General features: G+C 59.0%; 1 protein-coding gene and 1 long non-coding RNA gene across 2 annotated transcripts in view; both read left to right on the top strand.

Moving 5' to 3' along the window:
* Window positions 1-18,425, top strand: part of LOC147583412 (uncharacterized) — a 380,385-nt gene that overhangs the window by 195,630 nt on the left and 166,330 nt on the right. The gene's annotated exons all lie outside the window — the stretch shown is intronic.
* On the top strand, window positions 13,976-15,174 carry LOC147583417 (tubulin polymerization-promoting protein-like). Its single transcript, XM_086680398.1, has 3 exons — window positions 13,976-14,018; window positions 14,440-14,609; window positions 14,779-15,174. Exons 1-3 carry the CDS (start codon window positions 13,976-13,978, stop codon window positions 14,971-14,973), a joined length of 408 nt encoding a protein of 135 aa, XP_086536524.1. The 3' UTR covers window positions 14,974-15,174.

The following is an 18,425-nucleotide window of genomic DNA, read 5'->3' as shown; positions in this document are numbered from 1 at the left end:
GTTTGCACCCCTGGTAGTGCTACATGGAATCATTATGTTCACCTTTTGGGGTGCTGAGTATTCCTGTATTTTCATGAATATTCTTGAAATTTATTCCGAAATGCAGTTAAAGAGTTTGATCTTTGTGTCTTGGTTGGGGCTAATGGTCCCCCACTAAGTTGTCTCCTTCCCCTGTTGCCTCAGTCGGCACTCCACGGATGCTGAGCCTTGAGCTCGGCCTCCGCACTTGCTGCACACGCTGGCCAGACCCAGCTGCATTCTCACAGGGCTCCTGCGGGGCTCTGGGTCCATCTTTGAGTTCTGTCACCCTGCATGGCGCTTGGAGGCTACTACCCAGGCACTTGCTGGGGACCCTGCCACTCAGGGGTCCTGTGCTTTGCTGCCTTTGCTCCATGTGAGAGAGCACACCTAATTCCTGTGACTGTGCCTCATCGGGACGCGAAAAACTGTAACAATGGGACAGATGGTACGTGCTGTTGCACAAAGGCCCATTTTCCTCTGCAAAAGCAGAAAATGCAATCATGGAAGCAGAGTCTGCTGGACCTTAAAAGGCTCAGCTGCTGTGTCCCCAGGAGGTGGAGAGGCACTGGGATGAACCCGATCCCGGAACTCTCGAGGGGAGCACTGTGTCAGAGCAGAGGGCATGGCTGCGCTAACCAGGAGGTGCGCACGCGGTCCTGTGCATGGAACGCTGCAGAGGAACTCTTGCTTAGATTAACTGGGGGCAGATCTGGACCGTACTAAGGGACAGATTTTGTTACCATGTGGAGGCTTCCTGGGAGGCTGTGGCACCTCTCTGTCCCACGGCTGCCTTCTGACAGGTTTTCATGCACATGTGGGAGCAGCTCCTTGAAGGGCTTGGATCTCAGTGGTGGCAGATTTTTTCTGTTTTCATCACCCGATAACTTGGTGGTGGACCGCGTCCTCCCAGAGGGGCAGCCAGAGAGCCACCTTGTTCACACTCCTCCTCTGGTGCACACTCCAGGCCCAGTTTTATGATTGCAAGGATAAATTCATAAGCTAAAACAAGTTTTGGGCTTCCTGGGTGGCTCAGTCAGTTGAGCATCCAACTGTTAATTTTGGCTCAGGTCATGATGTCACAATTCATGAGATCGAGCCCCGCATCAGGCTCTGCGCTGACGGTGCGGGGCCTGCTTGGGATTCTCTGTCTCCACACCCCCCCCCCCCCGCCCCTTCCCACCTCTCTCTCTCTCTCTCAAACTAAATACATTTGCATTTAAAAATAAAGATGAAAAAGCAAGTTTCTGAAGTAAGCATCACACGCACGGGCTGTGGGCGCCAGCCCTGCCCTATGCCTCTGTGTGTCCTTGTGTCAACTACCCAACCTCTCTGAGTCCCAAGAGTTGCCTGGCAGCAGGACTGCAGTCAGGGTTGTGTGTGCTGAGGACCCCAAGGAGGACCCTGAGCTCTGTTCAATACGCTGTTGCCATCTTGGGGGTGCTACTAATTTTTGCACAAGGGGCCCCAAGTTTGAATTCTGACCAGGCCCCGTATGTATAGCTGGCCTTGACAGTGATGCTGTCTCCACCCTCCAGAAGCAGGGCGCCAGCCAGCCTGAAATGTGGGGGCAGGACCTCCGTGGGCCGTGACTCTGCCCATCTGGCCCTGAGGGCTCCCCCAGCGCCCTGCCCTGAGGGTGTCCACATCTCCCGAGGCCTTGCCTCTCCTTCCCAGGGAAAATGCTCCTTGGACATTTATGCTCCTGAAACCTGGTGCCCACCTCCGTTGGCAGATTACCCTGTGTCTATGTCAGAGCTCTAACAGGTCTTGCAAAATGGATTCAACGGTCACCTTTGGCCGATACGACAGTGGGAACATAGTGTGCAATGTTTTTCTTTCTTCCTCTTGCATCATTAGTAGTGATGTCCAGGAGAAAGCAGTGCTCAGGCCTGAGTGGGATGCAGCGAAGACGCTGTCCAGCTCCGACCTGAACAAACAGAACCCTGAGTCTCAACGAATAGACCTCTAGACGGTCGCCCATCTTCTACCAGTTTGTAGCAGAAGTAGAAACTAGAGGGTTGAAAGGAGGCATGTGGAACCCAGGACCTCTGTGGGGCTGGGGTGGGGCTGGGGTGGGGCTGAGCCCCTAGGGCTGCCTGTCCCTGGCTCCCAAAATGTCAGGAAAAGCACGTCCTCCCCACCGTGGCCTAGTGGTCTGCGGCAGAGCCTGCACCATAGCCCCCTCTCTGGTTCGTGAGCTGCCTGTGCAGGCTCTGAGCAGGCTGGAATCTCTGAGGTGAGCCCCAAAGCTGCATCCCACCTGCAGAGTCTGGCACTTGTGATTCATGGGGCTCTGAGAGCAGGGCAGAGTCTGGAGGGGGTGTATGTGTGTGTGTGGCGGGGGGGGGGGAGGGTCTCTGCAGCTGGGAGAGTTAAGGACAGAGCCTGGGTGGGGGCGGGGGTCTGGTGCCAGATGGACCAAGGACAGAGATGGGTGGGCATGTGGGTGGGGGTTCTGCAGCCAGGAGGGGAGGGCAGAACCTGGGATAGTGGTTCCTTGGCGAGGTCCAAGGGAGCCACAGCAATGAAACTGGAAGAAGGGTCACACCCCGCCCCCCGACCGGCCTTCTCTTCTGGAGGGTGTCCTGCAGGACAGACAGGGAGACCCTTACCCCAAGCCCCAGCACTAAGCAAGTGGGGCCAGCCTGGAGAGGAAGGGCAGCAGGCCTCAGCCAGAAAAGAGCAGGAGACATTGGAAGATTTCCGGATCTGCGTGCGCAGGTAGGCAGGACTGGCCCACCTCGAGCGCAGGAAGAAAAGGGTCTCCTGGCTGCGCTGGGAATGCAGCCGCGGCTTGTCCCTGGGAGGGCGGCCCTGGCTGCACCGGGGCCCAGCATGGCCTGACCGCACCCAGGCGCGGCTGCACGTTCCGGCTGCTCCCAATCTCCGGGACGAGGCCCATTCCCCACCTGCCCTCCCTGCGCCCCCTCCGTGAGTTCCCAGCCAGCACCCCAGACCCCGACCCCACTCCACATTGCGCCTCCTCGTTGGCCTGAGTCTCCGCGGAGAGGCCAGCGCCCCGCCGTCCCCCCGCCCCTCCCCGGAGGCCCGTCCGCTCGCCCGGGCCCCGACGGGCCTCGCCCGTCCGCCCTAGCCCACCGCCCAGGGCTCGCCTCCTTTGCGGGGTTCCCACGCCCCTGCGCCGCGCCGGCCTTGTAAGGCAGAGCCGCACTGCCACCTGCCTCCGTGCACCCCGCGAGTTCCCCGGGCCAGGAGGGGCCAGGAGTGTGGCAGGGCCGGGGGCGGGCCAATGAGCGCGTGTGGCGTGGCGGGCCAATGAGCGCGCGGTGCAGAGCTGGCGAGCCCCCGGCGGCGGGGGTGCGGGAGCTCACCGGACACCCGGTCGCCCGCGGCCAGTCGCGGAGGCGCTCGCTGCAGTGGCCGTATCTCCGAGGTAAGAGTCCGCAGAGCTCGGTCCGGGGCGCTGGACGCAGGACCACCCACTCCGCCCGGGCCCGCCGCGCCTGCCACCTGCGCCCGCCACGCCCCCTTCTGGCTGCGGCCCCCTGCGTCCCTGCGACCCCATCCCAGGCCCTGGGCTGCCCGGAGGTCCGTGCTGCGCGCTGAGGCCCCCGGGGACTGCGTCGGGGGCGTGGGTCCGGGGACGCGAGGGGCGCGAGCGGGGGCGACCGCGCCGCCAGGGACAGGTGGTTGGTGCGTGGGCCCCGGATGAGGCGCTGAGGCCTGTCTGGGCGGCAGCGCTTCACGCGACGAAGCCGCGCCCCCCTCCCCCCCGCCCCACTCCCGGCAGCCCCTTTCCCCGCGGCCGCCGCCGCCGCCGCCGCCTCCCCAAGTCCCGCTATGCGGACGCCCGGGCCTGGGGTGGTCGCCGCCGGCAAGACCGAAGGGAATTAGGGCTTAGAGGGTGTGTAATGAAGCCAGTGCCCTGCAGCCCCAATTCCGGGAGACCCGGGGCCACGCAGAGAGCCCAGAGTGAGCTTGGTCCCTCCACAAAGACCGCGACGCCCCCTCGGGGTCCTAGGCCCCTCTCTGGTCATATTTGCTTCACCATTATCATGCCAGGTGACAGTGTCTGCCGCTCACTGTGCGACTCCAGCAGCCTCCACGGAGGGTGACACATTCACTTATCGCCTGTGAGCACAGAACCTGGCAGTCAGGATGAAGAGATCCGCTGCCAGTAGGTTTGTTCCCACACCTCTGGGGAGCAGTGCCCCACCTGTGCAGCAGGACCAGAGAAACCCTTTATTCTGCGGTTTCAGTTACACAAATGCAGCCTTGAAATGAGCTGGGGAGAAAATCCATTCCTGCCACTCTGCTCATGACTATTTCGACAGGCGTTTGGTGTCTCTGAAGATGAGACACCGTTTAGGGTAAGCTGACAGTGTGGCCATCTATCTGCGTATTTAGTGGTTAATTTACCTGGCATTTTTTGGATACGGGCAGGGTCTCGGCAGGGTCTCGGGGACGCTGGATAAAGGACCCAGCTCCCATGTCCTACTCTGCAGGCCTGTCCTGACTCCCCATGGCCAGCCTCTCACGGAGGACCCAATGGAGGTGGGGGGTGGGGGGTGGGGGGAGCTCTGTACAATCCAGGGCAGCCCCGCACTCCTAGGAGGTGATTGGTAAAGGCCAACCTGGATCCTGAGTGCCCTTGGGACCACAGAGGCTTGGAGTGATGGGGAGAGAGCTTGGAACAAGCAGGAAATGGGGGTGGGGCAGCGAGACAGCGGCTTGACTGATGCCTTAATTAAGCTGGATTCTGTGACCCTGTCTCTGGTACCAGCCACTCTTCCCATCACATGGTCCAAATCACAGGGCTCCTCGAGGGTTCTGGGGGGAGGGGTGCTGGTGAATTTGTCTGCAAATTGCCTGCAGTAGGAGGGTATGTGCATTCTCCTGGCGGAAGGGTCTGCCGCTTTCCTGATTTCCAGAGGGTTCCATGAGTCAGAAAGGTACCATAACTTAAGTGCTACATTAGAAAATCCCTCTCCGTGAGTACGGAAGGATGAAGTGATGGAGATCATGGGAAGCTCTCTTGGCTGTATTCTTATCTCCCTGGTGCTGTTTGGCTCCTCTTCCCGAATCCTTTGAAGTCTCAGTAAATAACTGTTGTAAAAGTGTATACAAGGTTATAAATACTCATGGTGGAAAATGTGTAAATCACAGGAGAATTTAAAGAAAATTAAATCACTCATCACTGCTTGAGGATGCAGAGAAGGCTTTTAGCAGCCAGACGGTCCTCAGGGCCGCAGAGTGCTCCAGGCAGGAGAGACTGAGAATGAAAAGCTCCTCTGGGAGAGGCTGTGCTGCCTGGAAGCCAGGCCTATTTATAGCTGGTGATGTTGCTGGTGAGGCAGGAGGAGCATGTCTGGGGATCTTGGGACCACAAGGCAAGGGCCCTGCTGCACCTTGAAGTGTCAGGTCCTCTCTGGGCTCAGCGTGGCTCCAGCTGGAGGGCGGTGGGGGCGGGGCGATGTGCCCCTGAGCCCAGAGACCCTGGACCTGGCAGACACTTGCCTGTGTGTAAGCAGCAGCCTTACCTCAAGGGGGTGGGGGGATGGAGCGCACCTGCACCTGGGGCTCAGACGTGGTCTCCAGCCTTTCTGGGTGAGGACAGAGCCCTGGTGTCTGCCCTCAGCAGTGCGTCTTCAGGGGGACCCTTTGCAGCAGCGGAGAGTGCGGGGTGCGGGGTTGGCCCTGCTGGGGCCTCGGGTGAGGGTGCGGCCCTGTGTGAGCCCCAGGAGCGGCCTGTGGGGGGGGGGGGCTGCTCCTCCCTCCTCCCCACCTCTCATCTGATGTGGGGTGTCAGTCTGCTTCCAAGCTCCTTATTCCCTGGAACTGTGCAATTTCACAGGACGGCCGTCAGCCGGGAGGTGTAATTTAGCGTTCAAACACAGGACCTTCTTGGTGAAGAGTCTAAAGTCTTGCATAGAGTTGTAAGGCAGTGACAGTTTTCTGTCTTCCCCGCCTTCGCCCCCAGCCCTCGCTTCTCTCAGCAGGGGGACCTGCCAGCCGGTCCTGGGAGGAGCACTTTCACACCGACTTTTTCTTCTTTTTAATGAGGTTTGTGGTGAGGAATGACGGATTCTTACCTTTGCTCAAGCCTAGATGTTAAAACCACCTGGAGCCTTTTCCACTCCTCCTGCTGCCTCTGTGGTGGGGCGCACCCATGTGTCCCCAGCGTATGTCCCTGTGTGTCCCAACGTGTCCCTGCATGTCTCCAGCATGTCCCCAGGGTGCCTGTGTCTCTGGTTCTCTTGGCATAAGTGCAGTGCCCCCGCGTGGGCTCCGTGTGACCTCCGGCCCTGAGCCACGTTTCCCCAGATCTCTCCCTGTCACACCTGTGTGACTGCATGTCTGCTGAGCACCTGCCAGGTGGGAAGCCCCACCGCACTGGGGACAATACCCAGCAGCCGGTGCCCCCGGGTGACCTCGTGCAGTCCCCACATGCCCCGCTGTCTCACCTGCACAGGAGGGCGGGGGGGGGGGGGGAGGGGCGCCAGGTGGGCAGGGTGTGGGGCGTGCGGTGCAGGTGTGGGTCTGGGCCCAGAACCGACGTTAAGTCAGGTTAAGTCAGGTGCTCCTCGAGTGTGCCTGCGGCCCTGCGTCACAAGCTGTCTGTAGAAAGCCCACCCACACCCTCCTTCTCCATCCAGGTGTACGCACTTCGTGTACTCACTGACCCTCGACCCCGCTCCCGTCATTTAATACCGTAGGACAGACTGTCCCCAAACCAGGGCTTTAAGACAGTGACCCCATTTGCTTTTGCTCATGACTCTGCCACCCAGCAGGGCTTGGCACGGACAGTGGTCCCCACCCCCTGACCTCGGCTAGGGGTTTGCTGGCCAGACAGGACCACCCAAGGCTGCCCTGCTTAGTTGAGTCTGGGTTGAGTGGCTGGCACGAGGCTCCCGTCTCTGTGTGGGGTCTCTCCAGAACGTTTGCCTGTCCCCTGAGGGAACAGGGGAGCCTGGTTCTTTGTCATTTGGCTGTGTCCCATGGTCCGGCCAGCTGGAAGGGCCCCTGGCTTGAGGGGCAGGAGCTGGTGGGTGGGAGATGCTCTCGGGTGGCCCCCTTCTCGGTGCTTCAGAGGACCAGTTGTGGCAGCCCCTGGGGCCCCTGGCCCTGTGCCCCTCGGCCTTTGACGGCCCCTGGCCTGCTCCCTCAGGACTCGCTGCACCCTTTCTCTGGCAGCAGGTCGCACGTCTGTGGGTGGATGGCCCCCTCGGCCGCGCGGCCTGCTGTGCCCTGGTTCTGATTCCTGCTGCTTGGTCAGTTGTCCCCCGCGTCCTCGGGGTCTGAGGCTCCATTCTCCTGACACCCTGCAGGCCCTGCCGCACTGGGCCTTCCACCCTGGCAGGGGCCCCTGCCTGCTTCTCTGGACTTGCTGCCTTTTTCTCATTGAGTTGTAGGGTCCTTTGCAGGTTCTGGAGACAAGCCCATATTTGTATCTTCTCCTACCCCGTGGCTTCCCTTTTCTCTCCATCGGTGATATTTTTGATGAACAGAAGTTCTTGATTTCAGCCTGGTGCCATCCTAGTATTGTTTCCTTTAAGGGCAGTGATTTTTGAGGCTTGTGCAGTGGATCTTTCTCTATCCCCAGGACGTCAGATACCCTCAGCCCTCACCTTCGTGAGGATTTTGCCTTTCCTACTTCAGTCCTCAGAGCGCCTGAAGGGTGGTGTCGATGCCCCGTCTCCCCTGCGTCTGCCATTTACTGAAAATATGCTCCTCCCTTTTTTCCGCAGGGCCACCTTGTCACACACGTGTGCACATGTGTTTGGGCTCTGGCGTCCCTCCCATTGTTGATTCTGTCCCATTGGTGCTGTCTTTGCTTCCAGACCTTTCTCTCGAGTCTCCATGCCCGTGGAGCAAATCTTGTCCTTTTAAAATCACTGTGTATTCACAGCCCTTCTCCCACGTATGTCAGCTCAGTGCATCTGGATACTAGACACAAAAGTTGTCGGAGTTTTTATCCAGATTAAGTTAAGACTGGCTGAATTTAGGGACAGCTGACATCTTTCTGTATGTAGATTCCAACCCATGTTCATAACGTCATCATTTAGGCCTTTCGTTTCCTTCAGTGGCCGAGTTTTCTGTGTTGACTGTGCGTCCTCTGTGAGCGGTGTTCCTAGGAACTTGTGTTTCTTCATATTTTAAATGTTGCATTTCTAAATGCTTTTTACTGTGCGTCTTTGCTGTTATGCAGAAATGAAATGGCCTTTTGTGTGTTGACCACGTATCCAGAAACACCACTAGACTCACTTAGTGATGCTAATAATCGTCCTGGGATCCCTTTGGGTTTGGTGTGTGCACAACCCTAGAAACTGCAGATGATGAGTTTTTTTCCCTAACAATTTTTATATCTTCATTTCCTTTTCTTGCCTTACTGTACTGACATGGGGAATACAGTACTTGCCCAACTTGCCTGGTTCTCAATCCCACTTGCAACACAGTGTGTCCCGTGCAGATTCCACTGCACCCAGAGGGGCTGGCACTGTGCCTTTAGCGGAAGAGGTTAAGGCAAGAACCCAGAACAAGATCCTGCCTTTCGTGGGCGGGCACTTCTGGGAGCCGAGGGGCTTGGCGGGGCGAGCAGCCCCCACACAGGCCTGCGCAAATAGGGAATTCTCCCTGCACGCAAATAGGGAATTCTCCAGGGAACGCTATAGGTTCCAAGGCTTCAGGACACTCCAGCCCTGTTATTTAGCAAAGAATATCTGCCTCTTCTGGGTTTGTGGCTGCAGGGTGTCCCCAAGGAGGACACTGGTTCCCCCTGTTTCAGGAGCCTGGACTCACACCGCACCCCAGCAGCACGGGGAGGCCAGCGCAGGACACCTGGGTGCCAGCTTGGCAGGACCTGGCTCATTCAAGGACACCAACATGGAGTTTCAGGAGTCAGGACAGAGCCTGGGAGTGTGCTGGGGGACTTGGGGTCACACTGGTGGGCTCTCCCCCCTCTCAGAGCGGGGGCCCAGGGGCAGGTGGGCAGGAGGAGGGGCTGGCATTTCTCAGAGAGGGTCTCTGGGAGGCTGCTCACCTCCAGGCCAGAGGTTCCCAGGGAGATGGGGCCATTGGAGGGGCTCATGCAGCCCCCAGGAAGAAGGACAGAAGCCAGCACCATGTGGAGGACTGGGGGACGGGGGTCTGGGTGAGCTCTGGCTTCCCTGTGGCCTGTCCAGATTCCCAGACACATGTGTCCTGCCGGCCCCCACCTTGCCCCACTCTGCACACCATCCCTGGTCTCCGATTCTAGTGTAAGTGCAGCTCTTCCACAGAGCCTGCGCACAGACACCTGGTCCTGCTCACAGACACACCTGGCTCTGTTCACAGACACACCTGGTCATGCTCACAGACACACCTGCTTCTGTTGCAGGAACATCACTAACAGGGAATTCCAGTGTTCCTGGTCAGCAATTCTGTGTGCTGATGTCCATGTGGCAGCTGACAGTGGTCTGTCGGGGTCTGTCCTGTGTCACCTTTTCTGTAAGTTTTGCCTTAGGCAGTCGAGGCTTAAGGAGGTTGTTTAAAAAAATTTCTTGCAGCTCCACACCGGGTCTCGATTGAACGCTATTGTTACCAAGACAGAGCCTTCTGGCACCCTCTCCGCCCCGAGGGGCAGACCTCGGTGGGTCTGAAATACGAATTAATCCAGACTCTGTGTGCTATCCAGCACAAATAGCACCCTGACAGCCCCATGGGGGGAGCCTGGACGACAGCGTCCCCTCAGTTCGGCCTGTGTGCTCGCGTGGGGTGCAGGTGGAGGGCCCGGCCTGAGGGGGGCAGAGGGCCGCCTCCTGGCCCATGCATGTGCCTGTTTTGGGGTTGCTGCGTGTTCAGAGTGAGGGACCATGTTTCCTGCAACATGATGCTGGTGTCTGGGTCTCAGGTTAGGAAGAAGCACCTTGGTGGGGCTCCCTGGGGCCTGTTGGCCACTGACCGGCTCCATTCTTGCCACACACCCTGTGGCCCCAGCCAGGATGTGGCCACGGCCCGGACATGGTGGGATTTGTCCGAGGCAGGAAGCGGGAATAACAGAGCTGAGCCTTCTCCACAGAACACAGTCCAGATGCTGCCCGCCGCCGGTCCAGCACGATTGTGGGGCGGGGGCATCCACGGGAGGTCCGGGTGAGGTTGGCAGGGCTCCGTGCGTGCGGACACATCCCAGAGACACCAGGGACAGGGGCTCCCCTGTGCTGGGTCTGCCCAGGGCCCACACTCTCCAGGCAGGGGGCAAGTGAGCGTGGGCATTTGGGGTCAGTGGCGGGGTCAGGATGGCCATGTGGCTGAGGCCTTCTCTGTGGGGGCCCTCTCCTGGCCTGAGGCCATGCAGGGCCTCCACGGTGGGCAGCCTGGTGTGTCTGGAATTGGGGAGTTGCTGACACTTGGCCCCTTGCTGGGTTGATATGGATGCTGGGTCTTAGCACACCTTTTGTCCTTTTAAGGTGACTTTCACTCAGAAATGGTTTCAGTGACCTCAGTGGGTCTGTTTCATAGCCCATCCCCTGCCATAGCCACGATGGCAATTAGAGGTGCAGGTTGTGGGCAGGGGATGGTGGCTGGAGCCCCCAGGGACCCCACCCCTGCCCCTCACAGGGCAAGCCCAGCCCCAGGCACCTGCATGAAGCAAGCATGCTAGGGTGGCTTTTTCGTACTTGGCCGGGAAGAGTTGGGGCCACAGCTGCCCCTTCAGGCAGGTCAGGGCCTCCCTGCGGCCCCTACAGCCCCACAGCATCATGGTTGTGCCCAGGCCCTGATAGGCGGGTGGATCAGCAGCAATGGGGAGCCCTGGGTAGGAGCAGGGCAGCCACTGTCTGCCAGGAAGGTCTGGCTTCAATTGGTCCTCCTTTTTTTGTTGTTTATTTTTTTTAAGAGAGAGGGCGAGAGCAAGCGAACGCAGGGGAGGGGCAGAGAGAGAGGACAGAGGGTCGGTAGCAGGCTCTGAGCTGTCAGCACAGACCCGAAGCCAGGCTTCGGGTACCGTTGAGACCATGACCTGAGCTAAAGTCAGACACTTGACGGACAGAGCCCCCCAGGCGTCCCACCGGCGGTCCTCCTTGGGCACAGCGTGCAGTTGGAGCTGCTGGTCTGGCCTGGGAACTGCCCCAGGTCAGGTATGATGTGAGGGCATCACCGCTACATCATAGCCACAATGACAGCTCCCCCAGGAGCCCCCCACTCCTGCCAGCCCAAAGGAATTCCCCACAGGCCCCTCCTTCTCACTGAGCCTCATCAGGGCCTTAAGTGGCCCCTTGACACCCCACTTCCTGCCTGCACTGGCATCCTGGCCAGCCAGGGTGCCCTCTGAACAGGTCACCCATGGCCCTGGCTTTGCTGTGGGGCGGGGCATGGGGGGCCAGTAGCTTCCTCCCACATGAATGCCAAGTTGTCCGTGATGACCCAGCATGCTGCCTGCCACCTCTTGGAGAGGTGTCCCTGGGAGTGCCATCGGTCTTGAATCATGGAGGTGCTGGTACATTTTGGCCCGAAGCCCGGGAGCCTTCCTGCTGTTGGCCCTGTTTCTGGAGGGCTGCCCGGGCCCCCGCCAGCCCCAGTGTCCCCAGGTGACCTTTGGCACTGGCAGGGTTTAGCCCCCTGCCCGCCCTGAGTTGGGTCTGGAGGCCTGGGGGACACAAGGCTTGGGAAGCAAAGTGAAACCCCAGCTCACGGGGCCTTGTGTGTGATCAGTGACCCCATTACTGCTGGGCGGGCCTGCAGGCAGGGCACTGGCCAGCTAGGCCTGGAGCTGGGAGAGGGGGTTTCAGTGTGGGGACACCCTCCAGTTCTGTGGACTCTGGAGAACAGGCTCACTCTGTGTCCAGAGAGCAGTGTAATGTGATCAGTGTCTCTGGGGAAGAGACGGGCATTGTCATTCTAGAACTTGCTGTGCGTTGCTCTCTGCAGCAGGGTGCCGGGTCCCCTGGGGAGAACTCCCTGATGGGCAATCACGCTGGGGACACTTGGGGACACCTGGCCCAGCCAGGTGGAGTGGAAGAATCGGCCTTAGGCCCGTGTCCACCAGCTCTAAATGTGGCCCTCTGATGGGAGCCCCCGTCAGCCTTTCCCCCCACCCCCAGCTCAAGTGACTCCCACTGGTGGCGCCTGGTGGCGCGGTGTCCAGAGAGGGCTGCGTGCTCCGACGGCCAGTCCCGGGGCTGGCCGTCGGGCCTGGCATCCACATGCCACCCGGGCAGGGCGTGAATAGGAGACAGGAGTGCCTTTGACGGCCCAGGACAAACAAACAGGGCCTTGGCCAGGCAGCAGGGCAGGGATCTCCGTGTGGGGCGGCTGCCTGTGAGAACCTTGCTGCCGAGGAAGGTTTCCCCAGAGGCTTGGTGGGGGGTCGAGGCCAACTGCTGTTGGGGCAGAGCCCACTGCCCACCACTGGGTCTGAAGAAGCCCTGCACCCACCAGGTCACCAGCCCCTGCTGTGCGGTCGTGGTCGGGACCAGCACCCGAGGACAGAAGGGGCATTTGTGTTCTGAGTGCAGGCCCCATGGGGGCTCAGGCTTCCCAGCCCCGATCCCTGACTGTGGGCTGTGTCCCGTGTGTTCCGACGGGCATGTCAAGTGCCTCTGAGTCCCTGCGTGTGGTGTCCATCTGTTCACTGCTGAAGGACACCTGACTACGTGGTTTACGTGGGACTGCGGTGCATCTGTCCTGTGTCGAGCCCAGACTTGGGGTCTCAGAGCCGTAACTGCCAAACCGCCTCCCCGGGTGGATGCCACGTCGGAGTGCCCAGCTGACCACATCCTCCCAGTGTGGCCATTTCACTGGCTTCAGCCACGCTGGCCTTCCGGTCTGGTAGGACTCACCATGTGGGGTGGCGCTTTGTGTGCTCTGCGCTGGCCACCCAGGGGTCTTCCTGGACAGTGTCTGGTTCGGGTATTTTGCCCCGTTTTCTATGTGGGATTCTCCCTGTTGTTAAGTTTGAAAAGCTTTCTCTTTCAGGTGTCTTTTTGCACGTGTTTTCTCCCCATCTGTGGCTCATTTTGTATTCCTCAAAACAGCATCTTTTCAAGGGCATGGTGTTTTAAATTTCGGTGCATTCCAATTCCTTGTTTCTTTTATGGACTTTTTTGGTGTTGTTTCTAAGAAATCTTTGCTTCACCCAAGATCACAAAGTTTTTTCTCTTAGGTATTCTTCCAGAAGTTTATAGTTCTAGGTTTTGTGCTGAACTTAGGACGATGGCCCATTTTGAGTGAGTCTCTGTAGGCACTTCGAGGCACAGTGCAGGGCTGGGTCCCCGCTGTACCAGCACCAGCTGTTTAGAGACGGCCCTTTCTCTGCTGGGCTGCCTTTCTTTGCTCTTCCGTGGAAACCCTCGTGTGGGTCTGTCCCTGTGCCTTCGTGGTTATTGTGGCTGTTCTGGGCCATCTGCTCGTGGACATCTGCAGGGCCGTCCCACTCAGGCCTCTGCACCCACAGGGTGTCCCTGAATGGCAGGGAGCCGCCCCCACAGCACCTCTTGTTCTAAAACCCTGACAACTCACTCCATGGATTAGCAGGAGAGATCCAGTCAAAGTGGTAAAAATGTTTTTTTAGTAAAAATTATAAAAAGTGCACAGTTTAGAATCTTCCTGAAATTTTGTGAGTGGCCTGCAGCAAGGAATGAATAGGGCTGCATCTGCCCCTAGCCACCTTGTACCCCTTAGGCAGGTGGCTTTCAGGTGGGGGCAGTGGGGGTCCTGGGAGGAGGGACAGGCCCTGGGACCACTTTGCTGGGCGTATTGGTGAGGCCACCGCCCGACCCCGTCCCTGTATGATGACAGGGACGTCGGGCCACGGTGGCCCCAGGCAGGACTCGGCCTCTGTGTGGTTCAGATGGGACGAGCTTCTTGACCTGACTTTTTCCCTCCTTCTCTGAGTGGACGCCACACACGCCCCATTTTAGAACCAGACAACAGCTTTGTTTTAATGTCCAGTTGTTCATAAAGGATATGGTTCCTTTAAGCTTTTTTCCAAGACAGTTTATATTTGCTGCCGTTGCCCATGGCTGGCGACCGACTGTTGGGCATAAACAGTGCACGCCAGGGTGAGGGAGGGGCATATTCTGTATTTTAATGTTAGACTTGATTTCTGCTGTGGGAGAGAGGTGGGGGTTCCCCAAGGCCACTGGGCCCCCACCAGGTTCCTGGGTAGGGATCCCCTGATGTCACTGGTCCCTGGGTGGGGGGAGGGTTACCCCTATGTCACTGGGTGCCCAGACAGGGGCAGGGGTCCCCCGATGTCACCAGGTCCCTGGGAGGTAGTCTCCCGATGTCATCAGGTCCCTGGGCAGGGCCAGGGTTTCCCCAATGTCACCTGGTCCCTGGGCAGGGGTCTCCTGATGCCACCAGGTCCCTGGGAAGGGGTCCCCTGACATCACCTGGTCCCCGGATGTCAGCAGGTTCTGGGGGCACTACTTGGTGGGGCTGTGAGTTATGGAGGGGAGTGGCCCTGGCCCAGGCCCTGAGTGCTCTCCTCCGTCAGAGGGAAATCCTGCTGGACCATCACATTCGAGCAGTTCAAGGAGGCGCTTGAAGAGCTCTCCAAGAAGAGATTCAAAGACAAGAGCAGCGAGGGGGCCGTCCGCGAGGTGCACAGGCTCATTGAGGGCAAGGCCCCCATCATCTCAGGGGTGATGGTGAGCATGGCTAGCAGGGACTCCCTGGAGGGCAGCAGCCCATGGGGTCTGGGGTGGTACAGGGGACGTGTTACTCCCTGGGGGTGTGCCGACCCAGCAGCTGACGGCCTCACGTGCTCACTTGGCCCCTTGTGCTCACATGGGCATGCCCCATTCTCTCCCTCTACAGAAGGCCATCTCGTCGCCCACTGTGTCCCGGCTCATGGACACGACCAAGTTCACGGGCTCCCACAAGGAACGCTTCGACCCATCAGGCAAGGGCAAAGGCAAGGTGGGCCGTGTGGACCTGGTGGATGAGTCAGGCTACGTACCGGGCTATAAGCACCCGGGCACCTATGACCAGAAGGTGCAGGGTGGCAAGTAGCCAGCCCAGGAGCAGCCCTTCCCGCTGGGGCCCGTGCCACCTCACACTTCATTACATTCCCTTGCTCCCTGGGGAAGAACTCAAGGCTGGGGCCCCGGGGGACCGTGGGGGTGGCAGTCAGGCCTCCCCCTGCTTGGGGCCTGGCATGCTTCTCTCTGACCCCCAAGTGAGGCCCCGAAATCACTGACCATTTCTAACACACCTGCCGCACACCTGTGCTGGCCGACAACAAATGGCCTTTTTCAGAGCGTCTCCTGGGACCAGACCACACTAACTACCTGGCTTAGAGGCGAAAAGTCCATTTTAAAGGGGCCGGTGGGCCACAAGGGGTGAGTGGGACAGACCCTGTCAGAAGCTGGCCCCCTGCTGACCTGCAAACCCCTCCCTGGAACCTCGAGGGCAGCACAAGCTAACGCACTAACCAGCAGCACCAAGAAGACAGAAGTGAGCTGCTAACAGGACATCATGAAGGTGTGGGGAGGTGGGACAGGTGCTTGCATGTGCACACACACTCACACATACCCACATGTGTGTGCTTGCACACACGCACATGCTCACACACACACACGCACACACGTTGTGGAGCCGGAGGAAGGTGAGCCAGTGGAAGGGGCTCCTCAGTGGACCAGAGGAACACGATCTGAAGTTGTCAAAATGGAAACCAAGGACAAGACCGTTCACTTTATTGTGTTTTTCTAAGAATAAACTGGAAATGTATTTGTTCCCAGAATGGGTCAGCGAAGACGGAATACCATTTCTGCCCCTTTCTCTCCTGCCGTTTGTGTCTCTAGGCCAGGAGACCCTGCTGGCTAAGGCTTCCCGTGCAGTCGCTTTGCTGGCATGATGGTGTCTTCTGTCCAGGGCCCCACTCTGCACTCAGGGCCTCCGGGCTGTGGGTCCCCATGGCTGCTCCCTGTTCACTGGCACGTGGCACAGATCTCAGTGGTTCAGTCTCTGCATGAGTCTTCCCTAACCTCTCCCAACCCCTGCAAATGCAGAAAACCACACAAGAGAGGCAGGCCCACAAAGGGCCCCGAGGCCAGCAGCATTTGTTGGCATTTGGTTTCTCCATGAGGCTGGATAGGGGAGCCAAGCATTGGGACTCTTGTCACAGTGGCTTCATGGGGACATGTCCCCTTGCAGAAGTGCCACCAAGCCTGGCGAGTGACTGGTGGGGCCGTGTGGTCCTGGCGCTGGTCTTGGGAAAAGCCCATGGGAGCCTCAGGGAAATGCTTCTTGGAGCCTGTCCACCCTGGCCACTATTCTGTGTCCGTGGCAGCTGGCTGGTTGGGGGCACTCCCTGGCGCACAGCACAGGCGGTTGAAATAAAGACCAGCACCGGGGTGGCACACGCACCCGCCTCCCTGTGCCCAAAGGGCATGCTGGTCGTCGCTAGAGCTAGGGATGGTCCCTTGTCTGTGCGGTGGGGCTCGGGGCTCGAGCTCCCATCCAGCATGGCCCCTCTGAAGGGATGTGGTCCTCCCTCTCGCCCCCACAGTGGGGCCTCGCCAGCAGCTTCCTTCCGAGGTTCTGAGACTTCCCAGTGCGTAAAATCTGAGATGGTTGCAGGCCTTGAGTCACCTGTGCTCACTGCTGTCTCTAGTTTCTACCTTGGCGATCCTGAGCTGCCCGGCCATGCCTCTCCACCCCATGGTGGGGGAAGGTGGGGAAACCAAGGACTGAGTGCTGGAGGAGGGACAAGCAAGCAGGACACAGTATCCCCGGCTGGACTGCGGTGAGGATCTGGAGGCAAGGGGAGGACGTGGGAAATGTTGGAAGGCGACTCTGAACATGACAAATGTTTCTCAACAACGAGCAGCAGATCACAAACCAGACCTCCTCCCAGATCCTCTTGGGCACCATGTTGGGGAGCACCGTCTGAGGCGGTGGGGCTCCGCCTCCTGCCATTACCACCTGGGTCCCCCCTGTCACAGCCATGACACAGCGTGGACACTGGAGTCCAGCAGGACCTTGGCCCCCACAGTGTGCATGCCCCAGTGAGCCGAGGGACGAGGGTCCCCATGCCACAGCCTGTACCGGGAATGCACAGCCCCCCTTCCACCGGCCCTTCTCAGCCCCTCTCACCCCGAGGAGGCCATCTTCTGTGCCAGAGCGGGATCTCCAGGCAAAACAGCCTCCCCAGGACCACCCTGGGAGATTGGGGTCTAAGCAAGAGAAACCACACATCTGCCTGCCCATGGGGACCCCTGCTGTCATGCCCTTCCCCAGAGCAGGAGCCCTCTTCTTAGCGGAAGGCACCAGTGCCACAGTCTGGTGGAGCTGAGCTGCTCACTCGTGACCAGTGTTTCCCAATGCGCTCCTGACTCTTCTCACAGCACCTTCCCATGGGGTTTGTGAATGGGTCCCCTTGGCGGTCCACCCCGTCCCACAGCAGGGAGGTCCGGTTGGCCACACAGGGGCTACAGTCTCCCCTGCCTCCCCTGCCCAACCCCAAAGCCTCTTCAGATGGCACCTGTCCCCAGAGAAAGCCTGGACGTTCCCTCAGTCAGGAAGGAGGGGGAGGTGGCAAAGACTCCATCACGAGTCCTCAGTGCTCTCCATTCCATCAGCTTAAAATAATCTGCTAAACGTGTTGCCGCATGTGTGCGGCCCCCACACACAGAACATGTGCGCTCGCGCGCACACGCACGCACACCCGTGCTCCTCCATCGGCATCTGAACACTGAGAACACACGGGCAGGGTGTGTGTCTTTACTGCATGTTATATGTAATGCCAATTATCTTCTACTAACCATGGTTACCCAGAAATCCAGCGTCTATCTGTGAGTGAGAGACCGCACAGCACGAGGAGACAGGACACGTTCTGCCAGGGAGGGCAGGGCTGACAGCATCTGAGTGTCAGGAGAACTGGAGGAGGGTGCTTAACACTGATCACACCAGAACACTTATTTATTTCTATTTAACGTGATAGGATAGGCAGCTAGGTGGCGGTAACAGTCAGCTTTACCAAAGTGAAGTTCAAATCATGTAAGTTGAGGATGTTATCGCAGAAGATATATATTTATACCGGAGTATTTTCACACCTCTAGTGTCCCTAGTCCTGCGTTTGCGGCAGATGAAAATCACAGCCGATGTGAGAAGCCGGGGAACAGTGCGCGCAGGCGGCTCGCTGGCACCACTTCCTGTTGGTGTGGCTCTGCGTCTGTGTCCCTGTGCTCAGCGCTCAGGACATGCCACGGGCGTCCCGCTGGCTGCTCGGTGGACAGGGCCTGCGGCAGCGGGCTCATGCCCCCACCCCAGACTGCTTCTGTGAATAGTTTTTTGGCGCCCAGCTGTGCCCGTGTGCTCAGTCGGGCATGACGTATGGCCGGTTTTGCGCTATGTCGCCTGGTGGTGGTAGGAGGGGACACCTAAAATTTTCACCATCTGGCCCTTTACGGGAAAAGCATGTGCTGGCCCTGCCCTGGGGACCCAGCCCAGCTCTCTTCATA

Source organism: Puma concolor, chromosome A2 (genome assembly GCF_028749965.1).
Source record: "Puma concolor isolate L17-30 chromosome A2, mPumCon1.1.hap2, whole genome shotgun sequence".
Classification (NCBI taxonomy): domain Eukaryota; kingdom Metazoa; phylum Chordata; class Mammalia; order Carnivora; family Felidae; genus Puma; species Puma concolor.
Note: the sequence above shows the minus strand (reverse complement) of the source record. Positions and strands in the feature narration are given on the sequence as shown.